This window comes from Mycteria americana, chromosome 16 (genome assembly GCF_035582795.1).
Source record: "Mycteria americana isolate JAX WOST 10 ecotype Jacksonville Zoo and Gardens chromosome 16, USCA_MyAme_1.0, whole genome shotgun sequence".
Taxonomy (NCBI): domain Eukaryota; kingdom Metazoa; phylum Chordata; class Aves; order Ciconiiformes; family Ciconiidae; genus Mycteria; species Mycteria americana.
Genome location: NC_134380.1, coordinates 6839978 through 6857363, shown reverse-complemented (window position 1 = coordinate 6857363; position 17386 = coordinate 6839978). Strand labels below are relative to the sequence as shown.

The following is a 17386-nucleotide window of genomic DNA, read 5'->3' as shown; positions in this document are numbered from 1 at the left end:
TGCTAGCCCTTGTTCTCATGGGGGACTTCAACTTACCAGGTGTCTGCTGGAAATACAATACAGCAGAGAGGAAACAGTCTAGGAGGTTCCTGGAGTGTGTGGAAGATAACTTCTTGACACAGCTGGTGAGTGAGCCAACTAGGGAAGGCACCCGCTGGACCTGTTGTTTGTGAACAGAGAAGGACTTGTGGGTGATGTGACGGTTGGAGGCTGTCTTGGGCACAGCGATCACGAAATGATAGAGTTTTTGATTCTTGGAGAAGTAAGGAGGGGGGTCAGCAGAACTGCCACCTTGGACTTCCGGAGGACAGACTTTGGCCTGTTTAGGAGCCTGGTTGACAGAGTCCCCTGGGAGGCAGTCCTGAAGGGCAAAGGAGTCCAGGAAGGCTGGACATTCTTCAAGAAGGAAATCTTAAAGGCTCAGGAGCAGGCCATCCCCATGTGCAGAAAGACGAGCCAGTGGGGTAGAAGACCAACCTGGCTTAACAGAGAGCTTTGGCTGGAACTCAGGGGAAAAAGGAGTTTATGACCTTTGGAAGAAGGGCAGGCAACTTGGGAGGACTACATGGATGTCATGAGGTTATGCAGGGAGAAAACTAGAAGGTCCAAAGCCCAGCTAGAACTTAATCTGGCTACTGCCACAGAAGACAATAAAAAATGTTTCTATAAATACATTAGCAACAAAAGGAGGGCTAAGGAGAATCTCCATCCTTTATTGGACGCAGGGGGAAACACAGTGACAAAGGATGAGGAAAAGGCTGAGGTACTTAATGCCTTCTTTGCCTCAGTCTTTAATAGTAAGACCAGTTGTTCTCCAGGTACCCAGCCCCCTGAGGGGGAAGACAGGGACAGGGAGCAGAATGAAGCCCCCATCATCCAAGGGGAAATGGTTAGCAATCTGCTATACCCTTAGACACACACAAGTCTATGGGGCCAGACGGGATTCACCCAAGGGTACTGGGGGAGCTGGTGGAAGTGCTCACCAAGCCGCTTTCAATCCTTTATCGGCAGCCCTGGCTCACCAGGGAGGTCCCAGTTGACTGGGGGTTAGCAAATGTGACGCGCATCTACAAGAAGGGACGGAAGGAGGATCCGGGGAACTACAGGCCTGTCAGTCTGACCTCGGTGCCGGGGAAGGTTACGGAGCAGATCATCTTGAGTGCCATCATGCAGCATGTACAGGACAACCAGGTGATCAGGCCCAGTCAGCATGGGTTTATGAAAGGCAGGTCCTGCTTAACCAACCTGATCTCCTTCTATGACAAGGTGACCCGCTTAGTGGATGGGGGAAAGGCTGTGGATGTTATCTACCCAGACTTCAGTAAAGCCTTTGACGCTATTTCCCACAGCATTCCCCTGGAGAAACTGGCTGCTCATAGCCTGGACGGTGTACTCTTCACTGGGTGAAAAACTGGCTGATAGCCGGGCCCAAAGAGTGGTGGTGAATGGAGTTAAATCCAGTTGGCGACCAGTCACCATTGGTGGTCCCCAGGGCTCAGTGCTGGGGCCAGTCCTGTTTAATATCTTTATCAATGATCTGGACGAGGGGATTGAGTGCACCCTCAGTCAGTTTGCAGACGACACCAAGTTGGGTGGGAGTGTTGGTCTGCTTGAGGGTAGGAGGGCTCTACAGAGGGACCTGGACAGGCTGGATCGATGGGCCGAGGCCAATTGTATGAGGTTTAACAAGGCTCAGTGCTGGGTCCTGCACTTGGGTCACAGCAACCCCATGCAACGCTACAGGCTTGGGGAAGAGTGGCTGGAAAGCTGCCCAGCAGAGAAGGACCTGGGGGTGTTGGTCGACAGCTGGCTGAATATGGGCCAGCAGTGTGCCCAGGTGGCCAAGAAGGCCAATAGCATCCTGGCTTGTATCAGAAACAGTGTGGCCAGCAGGACCAGGGAAGCCATCGTCCCCCTGTACTCGGCATTAGTGAGTGTCCACACCTCGAATACTGTGTTCAGTTTTGGGCCCCTCACTACAAGAGAGACATTGAGGGGCTGGAGCGTGTCCAGAGAAGGGCAACAAAGCTGGGGAAGGGTCTGGAACACAAGGCTGATGAGGAGCGGCTGAGGGAACTGGGGTTGTTCAGCCTGGAGAAAAGGAGGCTGAGGGGAGACCTTATCGCTCTCTACAACTTCCTGAAAGGAGGGTGTAGCGAGGTGGGGGTCGGTCTCTTCTCCCAGGTAACAAGCGATAGATAGGACAAGGGGAAACGGCCTCAAGTTGTGCCAGGGTAGGTTTAGATTGGATATTGGGAAAAATTTCTTCACCAAAAGGGTTGTCAAACATTGGAACAGGCTGCCCAGGGAAGTCCCCATCCCTGGAGGTATTTAAAAGACGTGTAGATGTGGTGCTTCGGGACGTGGTTTAGTGGTGGACTTGGCAGTGCTAGGTTAACGGTTGGACTTGATGATCTTAAAGGTCTTTTCCAACCTAAATGATCTATGATTCTATGAAAGATGGGGCTTTCCCCCTCTCAAAAAAAGCAATGAAAAGGGATCAAGTCCCGAACGTCTTCTAGCTATTGCGAATAAAACAGCTAAGCAGCTGAACAGATTGCCATTTATTCTGTGTGTAATTCTTAAATTTTAAATTCTGTTCACCTTTCTACATTCCCTTTCTGTTTTCTTCCAGAAATATGGGGTCATGTTGTCCCAAATCCTCCCACCACTACAAATGTCCTCGGCAAAACAGGCAAGATACAGTGTAAGATACAACACATCAAAGTTTATCACAGGAAAACAAAGGTTAGTTGAAGGAGCAATAGAATGCATCTCCTGTGTGGAGCCAGCTGCTCTGTCTACAATGGTTTAGCTCTAGCTGGCTCATGAGCAAGCAAATGTATAGTCTAACGCATGCTTGCAAGATACGGGGGCGGGGGGGGGGAATGGTACTCACCAACTGAAGCTGACACACAGAGATCAGCTCCTCCTACACCACGGCAAAGAAATCTGTTTTGACTATTTCTTATCTGGGCACAGCAGTGCAAGGTAATTTAGGACGGAAAGTTAGGAGAGCGCTTTATAGAACTGCTTTTTGATACTCCCAGACTCAGTGCCAGGGTCACTGGGACTTATTTGCAGAGGCAGAGAGATATTTCTGGGAAGAAAAACAATTAATTCACCAATCCATTATTTTAACTTTTCTCAACCTGAACTCCAAGCTGCCCTGAGCAGGAGCTTTGTAACGTGTAATTGAAGGGACCATGCATACTGAGCATGCTACAGTATAATAAATATTCCCCCTCGGAGCCATCATACAGGAGCAGTAATACTCAGTCCTTAAGAATCCTGAAGCCCAGAAGAAAAATAAAGCAATAAAAGTTCCTTTCATTAGTTTAAGGTCATCCCGTTATGCAAGGCAACCACAGCTTAATTACCACCACCCCCTGAAGCAGTTTTTTTTTAAACACCTACAGACAGTAAAATAATCCTGGGTTTAATTATGGACAAACATTAATACCTCAGCCAGGTTACAAACCTCTGAGTTTGAGCAGAGCAAGAAAACCTGACCAGAAATAAATGTCCCTCACTCGCCTGGTCCCCTCTTACCCCCTCCTGCTCCCTTTATCATTTAAAGTATCATTAACCTTGCAAGCTAAGCATTTTTGCAACGAGCACCTTTCCTTACTGCAATGAAACATTCACCAGGAAGTTCACGCTGAAATATTGCAAGATCGTGATCCTTAAAAGCCTTACATACTCTGCCAATGTAATTCTTGGAAAAGTTTAATAAAAACCCAAAGAAAGGTCATGGTAAACTTACACACTCTAAAACACCTCAGAAATGCAAAATCACTTAAATGAAGAGCTTGGCATGCTGTTTGCAGACCTGGCTAGTAACTGCAAGAAAAGAAACACAACTACTAGAAATGAAAATTCACTGACTTCTAACTTTGGTGTGCTATGAGTGTCACTAGACTAGCCCCTGAAGCTGTGAATACCCCAGCTGTACTAGCCCATTCTGTGCTAACTCTTCTGGCAAACAGCAAGTGCTTGGGGCATTCAGGACACTTGAGCAATATACCCAATATTGGGTGAGTAAACAGCCTGAGTAAGAGGGTTACATACCCCAGCCAACTCTGCCTACTGCCAAGTGAGCTTTCTGGACAATCAGGACAAACTCCCCGCAGTAAGTCAGCACAAAGACAAGCACAGAGCTGGTAACAAAGCAGGTTGTGTAAGCAGTACTAGCACAGTCTGCAATTCCTGCAGAAAAACTCCGAGGACAACAAAACCAGGGGATGTTATCAAACTCTCCTCCAGGAGGCATCTCCAACACAGCAAATTAAATGTAAAATGTTTCTGACGTCTCTTAACCAGCTTTGATTAAACTCAATGCAAGACAAAAGGCTAGAAGGACCACAGCTCACAGTTCCCAGGAAGACAAGTACAGGTGTTCCTCTCCTCTTGGTTACTTCTTCCCACGCACTGAATAGTGTGACCTGGAGATGCAGTCACCTGAAACTCAGCCAGCACAGACACCAGTCTTTTCTAAACACTGCTCTCTGTGAAACCACTCCAGAGGACAAAGTTCCTACTGCTTCTGTGCATGCAAAATTATACTGACTGACCACAGATCTAGTACTTACAAGCAGAAGTCATTGCATTTTTCCTCTCTAAATACTGTTTTTCACCCCTTATTGGTCAATCCTAGTATCCTTAATCACTTCTTGTTGTATTGACTAGCTCCTCTGCCTTTGCTTTCTCTTCTCCTGCTTTCTCACGTTAGTCATTCACTTTCTGTGTAATGACAGATGTAGCTTTAAAGCATGTCAACACTTACCACTTACAAAGGCATACATTAAAAGAGATTTGTTAATACACTAGCAAAACATTCTAATATAGAAGGAGTCTGTAGCACCTTTGCTGATCATTTTCATATATATTCACACATACATACTGACTTCAGCTGATAATTATGATAGGAGTTGAAGTTGCTAGCACAGCATAAACTTTTATACCAGGTAGAAATAAATACCTTCACTTTCACATTCTCTGTCTTTGCACAACATTGCAATGTTAAAAGATTTAGCATTACTGCATTCAGTGTAGCTTCTTTGCTCATCCTTCTATTTAATGTGGTCATGGGCAGATGCTTTACTACACCCCATTGTGTGGTAGGAGAGATTATCAGCCCAACATCCTTGTCACTGATACCATGTATTTGGCGGATCAGTCCATGTTCCATTTGCTTTATATGAAAATCAACTGCATTTGAGATAATACAAAAGACAACATCTGCTCACAGCCTGTTTCCTACCTTATCTACAGAAGAACCTCCATGCATTTAATTGCTTCAAAAAAAGCAACACAAATTTCTGCAGAGTCCACTCCCCAGTTTATGATGTTTACGTACCTTTACCTTATATATTTACACAACATGAACCACAATTGAACCCACTTGCAGTGCTTATAATCACAGTGGTTTCATTGGAACTGTGCTAGTTCAGAATCATGTCATTGCTCTGCTTTGTGCTTAGACCACAGCATTGTACAACCAGGGTGGAATTACCTGCTGCTGTTTTAATTCACTCCTTGGCTTTGCTTCTTTTTTTTCCCCCAGGTAATTTATCTTACTGTGCATACATTGTGCCCTCTTTTTACCTTGTCCCTCAGCTTCTAATCCTTTTGCCTTTTTACAAAAGACAAAAAATCTCTTTCCATTGTCCTTCTTTAGCCCATGAGTTGCAATCCCATATTGAAACTGAAACTAAAACCTTTATTCCCACAAGCATCTCTCCCTACCCTTGCCCTCCCTACCGCCCCAGCCATCGCTTTACCATCTGCATGTCCCATATTTTACCACAGTGAACACCCACCACCCAGAGAGACGCCAAGGCCGAGGGAGCAGCTCGGTCCAGATCTGGTTCATCCCTTCGTTGAGCCCCTCGGCCGGGAAGCCGCTCAGCAGATCCACGGCCTGGGCAGCGGCTCAGGGTCTATCCACGCTGAGCAGCACCACTACAACCAACTCTGAAGAACCTGGAAGGACAGCAGTATTGAAACTGAGCAGGAAAAAATATATGTATGTGAAAAATTTTTGAGTAAATAACTAGTGAGTGAGGAAAGTTTATCTCCTTTCCAGAGCAAAGTGTTTAAATACCAAAGTTTTGCCATATACCAAAACACACAGTGGAACACCACAACGCACGCTCATTTATTTGCGGCGATTGGTAACGGGTAACACGGTCCACGGGGAAGGAAACACCCCCGCAAGGCACTTGCCTGCCGCCCCACACCGCGGCCGCGGACCCGCGCTCGGCAGCCGACTGCCTTCCAATCTGTAACCGCCCCACAGCCACCGACCCCGGGGTCTCGCACCCTGGGACCCGCCGGCCGCGGAGGTGGAGCCGCCGCCGCCACCGCCTCCCGCCTGAGGAGATCAAGGCTCCGCCGCGCCACGCCCACAAGATGGCGGCGAGCGGGCCCTTCTTCCCGCCTGGCCGCTGCGGCGTCCCTGCCGCCGCCCGGAGGGCGCTGGCTCCTCTCCACCTCGCGGGACGCGGCCGTGGGGCAGCTTCGCCGTGAGCAAGCACCGCCCCGCCCCGGCCTACCGCGAGGTTCCCGGGCGAGGGGAGAGCCGAGCGCGGGGTGTCTCACAGGCGCCGGGCGTTTAGTGGCTGAGCTTGGGGCATCGCTGCTGGGCCCGGGATGGAGCTGGGGCGGCTGGAGTACCTGCAAGCCCTCGTCACCGAGTTCCAGGTGACAGACAGCCCAGGTAAGCCCCAGGCACTGCTGCTTGCTAATACTCCTCACGTTGAGTGCGTTTCCTCACAGACCTGACGCTTCTCCGTTGCAGAGGCCAAGGAGCAGGTACTGGCGAACCTGGCCAACTTTGCCTACGATCCCAAAAACTACGAGTACCTCCGGCAACTTCAGGTCCTGGATCTGTTCCTTGATACGCTCACCGAAGACAACGAGACCCTCGTGGAGTTTGCGATTGGTAAGGACTGCACCTGAACACCCTCCTGAGGGGCTGACAGGCCAGGGGATACTGGGCCTGACACTTCGGTTTGGTGGTTAATCTCCTCCCTGAGAGGCAGATAGCAGTTGTGCTGCAAGAGCAGACCCATGCTGTGCTGACAGGGCTTCGTTTGGTGGAGAATGAGTGTAATGGGGTGAGAGGTAGGAGGCAGGTATCTCCCCTTAATCCTAATATAGCTGCTGTGCTTAAAAAAGATGCTTTCTGGAAAGGGTTTTCTTTTTAAAGACTGTAAGTTAACACTAGATGAATGACTTTAACAAAATATCTCCTCTAGAGAAACAGTCATTAATACATAAATTGTTGTCCTATATAATGTACCAGTCCAATGTTATCATTCCACTATTGACAACCACTCTTCTAGAATACTTACCTGGAATTTTTTAGTAAGTCCTCTGAGGAACTGCCTTATAACGATTCGTCATGGTCTGAACATAAGCTAAGGGGCCAGATCCTAATTGTGAGTGATTCCATGAGATAATAATAAATATATTTGATTTTTGAGGTTTGTGACTGAGCTACAGCAGGGTATGGCTGCATCTTAAAAGCTTCAAGTACAAGCATTCTGTGCCTCTTGGCTAGTACTGTTATATCTGTTCTCTGTTTTTCTAAAACACCTGCAATAAACTGCTGGCTTGTAGCCTCCGTTAGGGTTAAGTGATACTGGAATTCTTCATTCTGTGAAAGACGTTATGTCCAGCAGTACAGTGCCCTCTAATGACATACAGGAGGAGGAATTTTCTGGTGGAAAAATCTCTGGAAAGAATCAAGAAAACATTGCCCAGGAAGCCGTTAAGAATTGTCCATCCAAATCTCACAGAAAATCTGGATGCTTATTTCTGCATTAGAAAAAAGGGATCACCAGTGAATGTGAATCTTAGTATGAAAAAGATGAGGGTGTGGAGAGGAGAGTTTGTCTTGCGTGTCGGACATTTTCTTTTGCTGTTTCAGGCGGTCTTTGTAACCTGTGCCTGGATAAAATTAACAAAGACTACATCTTGGAGGCAAATGGGGTAGAGCCCATCATCAACTGCCTCTCCAGCTCCAATGAGGAGACAGTCATGTCGGCAGTCACGACACTGATGTACCTGACAACGCCGCAGTCGCGCCAGCAGACCACGGCTCTCCCAGTGGTGGAGTGCATGCTTCGCTTCTCTCTCTCTGCCAGCAGAAGGCTAAGCAACCTGGCAACTGTCTTCCTGGAGGATTACTGCACGCCGCTGCAAGTGGAAGAGGCCAGAAATCTAAGCAAACACACAGCGGTGGGGATTCCTCTCCCCAAGGACTGAAGCTGTCAGAGCAGTGTGGAGCTGTTGAGAGGGAGACCTCCCTCTGTTTTCCCAGGCCTCCACTTTCTGCTCAGCAGGTCAAGGGTGTGTCAAGAACAACATTAAAGAGGGAAATCGGTCATACCAGCGCTCAATTATAGTTAACAAAGCGGATGGTACAGCACTACCATGTCAGTCAGGCCAAGCACACAGCTAAAATAAAATAAAACAGACCATGGCTGTCGGAGAGCAGGTTGCCAAGTGCAGCCCAGCACCCATCTTGCACAAATAACTTTCCCAGCAATTAGGGGTTTTTCTGCTTGGGTTATTGGGCAGCTTATATCCCCTCCAGTTCCTGGTTGGTTTTGCTGCAGCTCTCCTCTTCAGCGTCAACTCAAGTGACTTTGAAATGTCACATAAACTTTATTTTTCCTGCAGAAGAAAGAAGGTGTTTCCCTGCCCTGGCAGTCTGCAATCTTACTGGGTCCCTTTGGTACTAAATAAGCCATCCTATCATCATGGCATAGGCACCAGCTAGTAAATCACTACACAGGGCAGGCTGTAGCTATCCTATAAATCAGGAAGTGGAAAGTTGTTTCTCTTTCATTACCACTGGTGAGAAAGGTGAAGATTAAAAAAAGGGCTCATGGCAGCCTGGCTCATGAGAACAGCTGTCTTGTAAAACCTTCTCTTAATAAAACATTAACTTAAATGCTCTGTAAACAGTCTTGTATAAGCTCATAAATATTTCTCTACAGCACTTGCAGCCCAGCCTTCACCCACTCTTACTCATGCACATGGGCCAGAAATTGAAGCCAGCTTGGTCTCCTTTCATTATTGGCCAATGATGCAAAAGGCAACCCAAAAGCCAGGGTGGCTAAGTGCATAAAATTTAAAAGGGTTTGGCTGCTGAGCACAGTGCTCCCTGACAGACGCCCGCACTGTGTCTGCTCAAGTTTCAGAGCTTTACTTCTTCCTATTTTTTTCTCCCCTCTGCCCCCAGTCAGCACAAAACAAACAGGACTGAGGTTAAAAGCACATACACACAAGAGGAAAAAAAAAAACAAAACAAAAAACAACCCACAACTGCTTGTATTTTATAGTTTCTCTTCACCACCAGCAAACATCCAAAACAACTCTATAGAGATTAACTAACTGAATGCAGAGCAATCTTCCAGAAAATTGGAGAGGAGTCAGCTCTGCAGCATGTCTAACAAGGGCAGCTCATTTCTTATTATAACTGACCCCCCGTAGTGCCCCTGCCTGGGTGATGGTGCTCACTGCCTCCCGGGAATGGGTTTCCCTGCCAGCGGGTAAACTGGCTGTTGCCCTGGCAGTGGGAAGAGCACTGCATCCCCTTTTTGCATTACTGCCTGCGCTTGCTTTCCAAGATCGCCTTCCAATCATCCGCCCAGGACAGCAGCCGCCTGCGCGGTGCCTGCAGCTGGACATGCCTGTTGTGGCAGCAGGTAAACAGGACGTGCTCCCAGCTCGGGTTCAGCTCTGCGCCTGAGGAGGGCAAGGGAGGAAAGCTGGAGTCAGCTGGGGGTTTTCCTCCCCAGCTAACAGAAAGTGATGCAAATGCTTTTCAAACCTCTAATAGTATCCTTGTCATCAAACAGCAAGTCTGCAGATACGACGGTCTTATCTCGGGTTAGAATAATCCGCTCCACAAACTCAGGTCCCAAATGTTTTTCTACCCACTTATACTGTAGAGGCAAGAAATAAGATAAGAGAAAATTTTTCCATACTTTCAGTTTGTACATTGCTCAAGTCAGATCAGCCCTAGTACAGCAATCTTTTCCTCCGTAGACCTACATCTGTGTCTGTGAATCCCCGCCACAGAGACTGGCTATGGCCCAGGACACCAATTTAACCTGTGCTTTTAATGGCCTTCAGTCAGCACTGCATTTGCTGTGCCTAGTCATTGTCGAGTTTGCAAGCGGTGCTGGCTGCTTGCCCAGAGCATGTGGATTGTGCCCATCTAAGTCATTCCCGTGATTAAGGTCCCCCCCTCTATTCTCGTGCCAGTGGCAAACAGGGCTAATTCCAACGCTATAGCCTCCTCTTAACTCAGCATTGGCCTCTTTCAGGATAGCTGGATATCAGACTCAGACTCCGGATTTAGACAGAAAAAGGTTTTGTCAGTTGAGGAGCCTCCAGTGTGGAATCCCCTGGAAATATCCCATCCCTGTGGGCCACACTGAAAGCCAAGCTTGCCTTACCCAGCCTTGCTGCAACAGTTCCTCCGCTATCACCTGCTAACACAGCTGGAGCAGCAGTGTCACACGCCAGCTCCAAGGGCACAGGGCTCACGTGCCCTGCAATAAGGCTGGCATCACGTGGCACTCCAAGATTCCCCGTCCTACACTGCGTCTGGGCAGCTGCCCCTCAGACAGAGGGACTGCAGGGAAGCCTGGCAGCCTGCGCCGCTACTGTTTTTATAAATGAATGACTCTGACCTGGGTGGTATGAAATAGCAAGGCCTCGCAAAAGCAGCATTAAAACCACTAAAATAAATTATTTCCCACCTTTTCCACGATGCAGTGCTCGTATTTCCGGAGAGGACTTGTGCAAATAAAGACTTCGGTGCTGAAAAGAAACAGCCTTCATTAGCAGTCAGGGGAAAGTGCATAAGATAATGGAAAAGGGCTGCAGAGTGCAAAGTGTCCTTACTCCTGCATGTGGATCATCTCCTGCATAGCTTCAAGGGCTCCTGGAATTGGATCCAACCCTAGGAAGAAGCCAGGCGATTCATAGACACTGGCTACCTTAGCCTGCAAGAGACAGGAGGACAATTAGCAATGCCCATGCTTTTATCTGAGCTCTGTGCACAACAGTTGTCCAGTTACCCCGTGTGTAACAGCCGTCAAAAGGCCAGCACTTTAGAGAGAGAGGTGATGCTTCACACCAAGAGTGGATTATAAAATTTCTCACCTTTTGGGTTCCGGGAAAACTCCAGCTCAGGCACACAGGAACGAGAAGTTACTCTCTGGTGGCTTGTTTGGAGTGAGGAGGCAGAGCCAGTCCTGACCTGGCTTTGTTTCTACAAGCCGCTCCATGAGTAGCACCACAAACACAGCACTGTGCTACAGCTTGACTTGCTAATGTCTGATAGAGGGAGAGCTCATGCCTCACCCCTTCCCAGCAGGTCACTGTCTACTAACTCTTGTGAAAATCAAAGGAACAAGTTTGAGGCTCCTGCTCCTCTGTCACGTTTGACTGAAATTTGCTTATGGCTCAGGAATTTACCAGGGATGAGTGGGTAGACACATGTATTATCTAGTAGCCCTCTCTTCCTTCAGAACAAAAAGGGCAATATGGTGACCATGATAATTACATCCTCAGCGGAGGGGCCAGGTCAGCACATCCACACATTTGGGATTAACCCTTTTAGACCAGAACAGCTCAGCAAAAGGGAAGGAAGAGGACAGGAGAGCTAGGAAAGCTACATTTCTTCGCTGCTTTCTATGATTTTCAATCACACACTAAAATAACAGTTGTTAAAGGAGCAGATCTTGGCTTCAGCGTGGACAGCTGCTCCTCCGTGGTAACGGTGTTGGTGCAGTCTACTCAAAAGAGTGTGAGACTGCAGCAGGAAATTCAGAGGTGGATCCCTGTGCTCCCCAGGAACCTTTGGCTTTGTGAACTGACCTGTGCACCCCTGTGAGCCCCAGCTGGGCTGGGTTTGGTGGTGGTACGGGTGGGTCCCACCTACTGCTCCCCTCATCTCACTCGGAGCACAACCTGAGCAGTGGACTGAGCAGTGCGGTTAAGGGGATCACAGCTTTATCCCTTTTCTCTCTGTGCCTGCTCTCAGTGGTAAACCCACCTTCAATACATGCATGTGGGATGCAATATGAGCTAGACAAGTCATTAATGACAACAGGTGGGAAAGGAGGGTCTCCCTAAAGTTATAATCATTTTTAAGTGAGCGTAAGTAGGAAAGAAAGAAGATCACTGGAGGAGCGATGTTTTCCCAGGCTAAAGTGGCCAAAAATGGTGCAAAAAGAATTTAATATGATACAGTACAGTGGCATCTTTAATCTCTAAAAGTAAAAGTAGTACTTCCAGGGCAATTCCTGTGCCTCTAGGTAGGACTGTCCTTCCAGTCCTTTTTTTTTTTTTTTTAATTTACTGACAAGACATTCTTGCACCTTTTACTATTAGGAAGTTCACTGGTTTGAATCCAGCTCTGGTTAGTTAATTTTAAAAATTGCTACCTGGTGACTGTTCAGTGGCCTGTGTTAAATCGGAGCATTCCAGTGCAGGTCACAGCAGACAGCTCCCCTTATCGCACAACCCATCACGCCAAAGCACCCGCAGCAGCGTTAAGAGCTGAGTCCACTCCCAGGCCTAAGTTTCATTCTCAGACAGAGAGGTTAAGCTTCCAATATCTCTTCCACCCTAAGACACAGGAATCTTACCTTCCCTGGGGTCATACAACTTCAGAGGTGCCGAGCTAGCATTTTTCCGCAAGCATTGAAGTCTTACGTTCCCATGCCACCGAACAGTTTGGAAAACTTAGTTCTTGGTAAGTATTCTTCAAAGGCAGGCTGGAAGCCTTTGCTTAGAAATTGTACAAAATTGCTTTATAGTCCAGCTGATGGTCTCCTTGCTCTGTATCACCAGTAGAACATCAACATAAAAAACATTTCAATTAAGCAGCAGCGAGAAGGAGTCAGCATTAAACAAGTTTTCCAGATCATGGTGCTCACTCAGCTATCATAATTTACAAATACTCATAAATCAACAGCCAAGCACTGCCTGATTTCACATGCAAATCAGAAGAGGTTAAGGAGTCTAGGCGAAGATGTGGCAATCAGATCTGCCCAGATCTCTGTTCCCATGCAAAGCCTCGCTGATACCAGCAACAATTCCCTGGAGCTCTTCCCAAGGAGACTGAATTACAGAATCAGGGCTTGTGTCTGCAAGCTCTTTTATCCTACAGCAAGACACTAGAAACTGGCAAGTTTCCACCACGTCACAAAAAAGTCTGGCTTTGCTGGAAAAAGAAATTTGATTTGATGACTCTTAGAACCAGAAGCCATTTGGAAAAAAAAAAAAAGTTACTAGAAAAAGAAAGTAAAACTATTTTCTTTCCTCATTCTCATCCCATCGTTGCTGAACATTTGCTTTTAACTTCCATTAGCAAGATAACAACTTAGATTCAAAACTGGAGGAATTACATCTATCTCTAAGCTTTCCCATTTGCAATACTTAAAATAATTCTAGAAATTCTTGCCACCACTGGAGATGTTGAATCCTTTTTTAAAACTGTCTGGGGCCAGGTAACACATCCTAAACGCTTGGGAGATAAATCCCTATCAACAAAACTGCTATGCCCACAGGAGGCCAGATAGGCAAGTACAGTAAAGTCTTGAGCAAAATACTTTCTAAATAAAATGGATTTGCAATGTGAAATTAATGATCAACTTGCAATCAAAAAAGAAAGAAAAAACAAAGTAACAGTTCGAGTTTCAAGAGGCAGCTGCTCAGCACTAACAAAGCATAACCACCACTTAGTAAGGGGGCAATGCATAAATCATTACACAGTTACTTCCCACACCCCCTGTCACAAGAGTATCTTGACACAATGGCTGTTCCTGGACAGACATAGCAGACACCTGCCGCAAAGAGCTCGGTGTCAGGCTGATCCCCCTCCTTTCAACAGCTTGACAAACTGCAGGCTTGGTTTCTCTACACGGACAGGCAGACCCACAGACCCCCGTGCACCGCTGGCACAGGACGGACAAGCTGCTCTCGGTGTCTGGGCTGCCAGTTCCTGCCAAAGCTTTTCCTGCAGCTGGTGGCAAGGAGAGACCTTCTGCAGGGCTTCTCCTGCATCACAGATGCCCTGTACCGCCGCGGCAGAACAAGGTCTCTATTTTTAAACAGCTGTGGTATTTACGTAAAACCTGAAGGAGCTTCAAATCTTTAAATCTTTATTGTTCTGCCAAATGTACCTAAAACAGCCCAGAGATCCAGAGGTTACTGAAGGAGACAGACACACAACTACATAAACCTAATTCCCTTAGGAAGCCAGGCTAATAACTAACAGTAAGATAAGAGCTTTCTGCCACTGCTGATCTGCGTGGGATTCAAACAAGTTACCTGGTTATTTCATTGACACACCTACAGTCTGGGAAAGAACAGGATGAGCATGAACCAAATTAGGGAGTGGGAATGCCAGAAACAGAACAGAACGCAACTTTCAGGACAGATCAGATTGTAGACCTTCCGAATAAGAACAAGCCACGACCCCTTAAAGTACTTCCAATTTTTTTGTCCCAGTATACCTAAATGGGATTCGCTTAAGGAATACTCACTTAAGCAATAAATCATGCTTGTTTATATAAAATTATAAACAAATATGTCTACTCCCTAGATTTACAAGCTACTAGTTCCAGGAAGTTTTGAGCATCAATAGTCATCAGTTAGAGCTGGGTCAGTTTGGAGCCTGTGGAAATGCTGCCCGGACCCAGCACTCCTGTCTGTCACACCGATGCAGGAGCCTGTACCTCGCTATGGAACAGCAGGGAGATGAATGTGAGTTGTCATTTCTTAGCGGTAAAAAACCCTACAGGCTCAGCACAGGATCTTAAAATTAGCAATGAACTTCTCAGGGAAAGCGTACGGCACAGCCTGGATCAGCATTCATTCCGTTTTCTTACAGAGTCCCCGACTGTCCTGCGGTAACCAGAAGGAAGCGTGAAGTCTGGATTCACAGTGTTTTTAATTCTGCCTTGCAAATGTCTCCGATATTCATTCAGTCACTAGCAAACATTAAAAATAGCAACAATTTGCGCAGATGTAGGGTGTACCACAAGCTTTTTACAAACTGTTCCAGACTGCTTACCTACCGTGCACTTGGCTTGCCAGGGCGTGAAGAGGGAGTGATATAGACGGGGCTTTATTAGCTGTACAAAACCCATATATATTTATATTTCTTGTCCTGCTGTGGAGCTACATTAACACTTGTAGAGTGCTCAGAGCGCTTTAGGTAAGTTATTAGCACTGCTGCATAGCAAGAGCAGTTTACGAGTAGGTAAAGAACCAGCTGAAGATGGTTCAGCGAATAGTTTTATCCACTTATTTTTATGACAGCATCACTCATTCCCAATTCCTGCACACACATCTCTCTGTAAAGGGCTGGCAATCCTCCTGGAAGAAGTCACTAATTATTACTATACAAATTAAGGCTGCTAGCATGAAACAACGCTTTGTAGCACCCCCTTAAAAAAAACCCCAACCCTCCCCTCCACTTTGCATATCCACGGTCGGCCGGAAGAGGCGATTTCCTTTGCTCACAGCAGGGTACAAGGCGAGAGAAGGGGAGAGGGGGAGAGGGCTTTGCAAACAAGGCGAAACCTCCCCGCCTTCCAGCCCCGCCGCAGCGCTTTCCGCTGGCCGCAAACCCTCCTGTGCAACCGGCCGCTGCCCGCCTTGCCCGCCGCGCTCACCGCCAGGTCCTCCCGCAGGCAGCGGTACTGCTCCCGCACCGAGAAGCCCCGCCGCGCCGCCAGCTCCACCCGCGGCTCCCCGGGGAAGCGGGCGCGGAAGCCCCGCAGCACCGCGCCCTCGAAGTCGGCCAGGACGCCGTCCATGTCCACCAGCACCCGCAGCGGGCCGGCCGCGCTGCCCATGCCGGTGCCGATGCCGGTGCCCGCGCCCGGGGAGGGCCCCGGGGCTCTTCAATACACGCGAGAGCGGGGCGGACCCTCACGGCGTGAATATGCATAAGCGTGGGCGGAACAGCCGGGGAAAGCGCTGCTCGGCGGGGATCCCCTCGCCCACCACCCACCTGGGAACACGGGTGGGCTGCACCACTAACTGGGCTTACTTGCCGAGGGTGAACAGAAGGGCGAACGGGAGCCTCTTCACGCTCCCCGGCACCTCTGCCGTGAACGGTGGCTGTGGCTGCCACGCTCCAACCAAAAGAGAAGGGAGGATGGGAAGGCAGCTTCCCTTGGCCGAAGTCCCAGCAACCGTAAAGGAGCATTAACAAGTTCCACTGGTTGTGGGGTTTGCAAAAGAAATATAATTTGATTATTTTCCTCCTCCTAAGCCAGCAGGTGGGCATGATTTACATGCACCAGGTAGCCATACCACATTGCATATCAGCTATAAGGAACATCAGCCCCAGATACAGGAGGGGAGGAGCATGTTAGAGCAAATCCAGTTTTATAGGTTAATTACCTAAGACTAGGGCTTCTCCAAAACTGATTTGGAAAGCCAGGGTATTTTTAGGCACTGGTTCTTCCAAGGAGGAGGGTAGAAAAGGCACACTCTCTCCAGCAGACACACTAGTTCTATACAAATCCAGTGCTTTGGCTTATGGTGCAGCAAATGCCCTCTGGGACAGCAGAGAACTTCATGGTTTGGTCTCCCTTCCACCCCCTGCCTTGTTAGGGTCTAATTTTTTTTTTTTTTTTTTTTGTGAGGAGAAGAAACTTTCCTCTATTTTCTTGAGAGAAAAACGTATTTTGGATAAAACAGATGATATACATCAAGCCATATTCCATGCTTCTTCTCTGATCTAGAAGATAAGAACGAAGAGAAAGACACTTTCTTCAGAGGAAGACGGCACATGATGGTGTCCTCAAGCCAGGTATAAGAACTCTCCTCCCCTGCTGCATTCCACCTCTATTAGACTAGGGCAGGTTAGCTGAGACAAGGACAACTGAGAACAAAGCAAAACCAAACCCATGAAATAAAACCCACACAGGAAACACTGCTTCAAAATTTCTATATTATTTACTTTTAAGCAACAGTCCAGCTTTGTGAAATTACAACACACACTTTAAAGGATGAGATTTTCACCTCATGGTCAAGCATCAGCATGATCATGCACAGCATTGAGTCAGTTGTAAAAAAAATGCCCTGTAATTTTTATTTATTTATATGATCCACTCCACCTTTACTGAATAAAGTCTGAATAAATCCCCTCCTAGCATTAGGCCAGGCGGCTCTGGTCATCAGCCCTCTGTTTGGCACATACCCTGCTTCATAGTAGTCCAGTATCAAGATTTTTAAAATTTTTTTTAAAGGCAGCATGGTGTACACTAACCACTTCATGATTTATATGGCACAGCAGGGCTCAAGGCATTTACCACATGCAGTCAATGAAGCC

At 47.6% G+C, this 17386-nt stretch overlaps 2 protein-coding genes across 2 annotated transcripts; one reads left to right on the top strand and one right to left on the bottom strand.

Annotated features, from left to right (window-relative positions):
• The first annotated feature begins 6627 nt into the window (after nt 1–6627).
• On the top strand, nt 6628–8985 carry ARMC7 (armadillo repeat containing 7). The gene is made up of 3 exons (XM_075518963.1): nt 6628–6721; nt 6803–6946; nt 7937–8985. Exons 1-3 carry the CDS (start codon nt 6655–6657, stop codon nt 8272–8274), a joined length of 549 nt encoding a protein of 182 aa, XP_075375078.1. The 5' UTR covers nt 6628–6654; the 3' UTR covers nt 8275–8985.
• A 344-nt stretch (nt 8986–9329) lies between these two features.
• On the bottom strand, nt 9330–16248 carry NT5C (5', 3'-nucleotidase, cytosolic). The gene is given in 6 exon segments (XM_075518962.1): nt 9330–9762; nt 9848–9962; nt 10785–10845; nt 10930–11030; nt 15717–15941; nt 15944–16248. Coding segments are annotated over 6 exon segments (696 nt in total). The 5' UTR covers nt 15995–16248; the 3' UTR covers nt 9330–9619.
• Nucleotides 16249–17386: the final 1138 nt, after the last annotated feature.

Coding starts and splice junctions, on each gene's coding strand:
- ARMC7 (XM_075518963.1), top strand. CDS start 6,655: ATGGAGCTGGGGCGGCTGGAGTACCTGCAAGCCCTCGTCACCGAGTTC. Junction 6,722..6,802: donor CCAGGTGACAGACAGCCCAG/GTAAGCCCCAGG, acceptor TCTCCGTTGCAG/AGGCCAAGGAGCAGGTACTG. Junction 6,947..7,936: donor CCTCGTGGAGTTTGCGATTG/GTAAGGACTGCA, acceptor TTGCTGTTTCAG/GCGGTCTTTGTAACCTGTGC.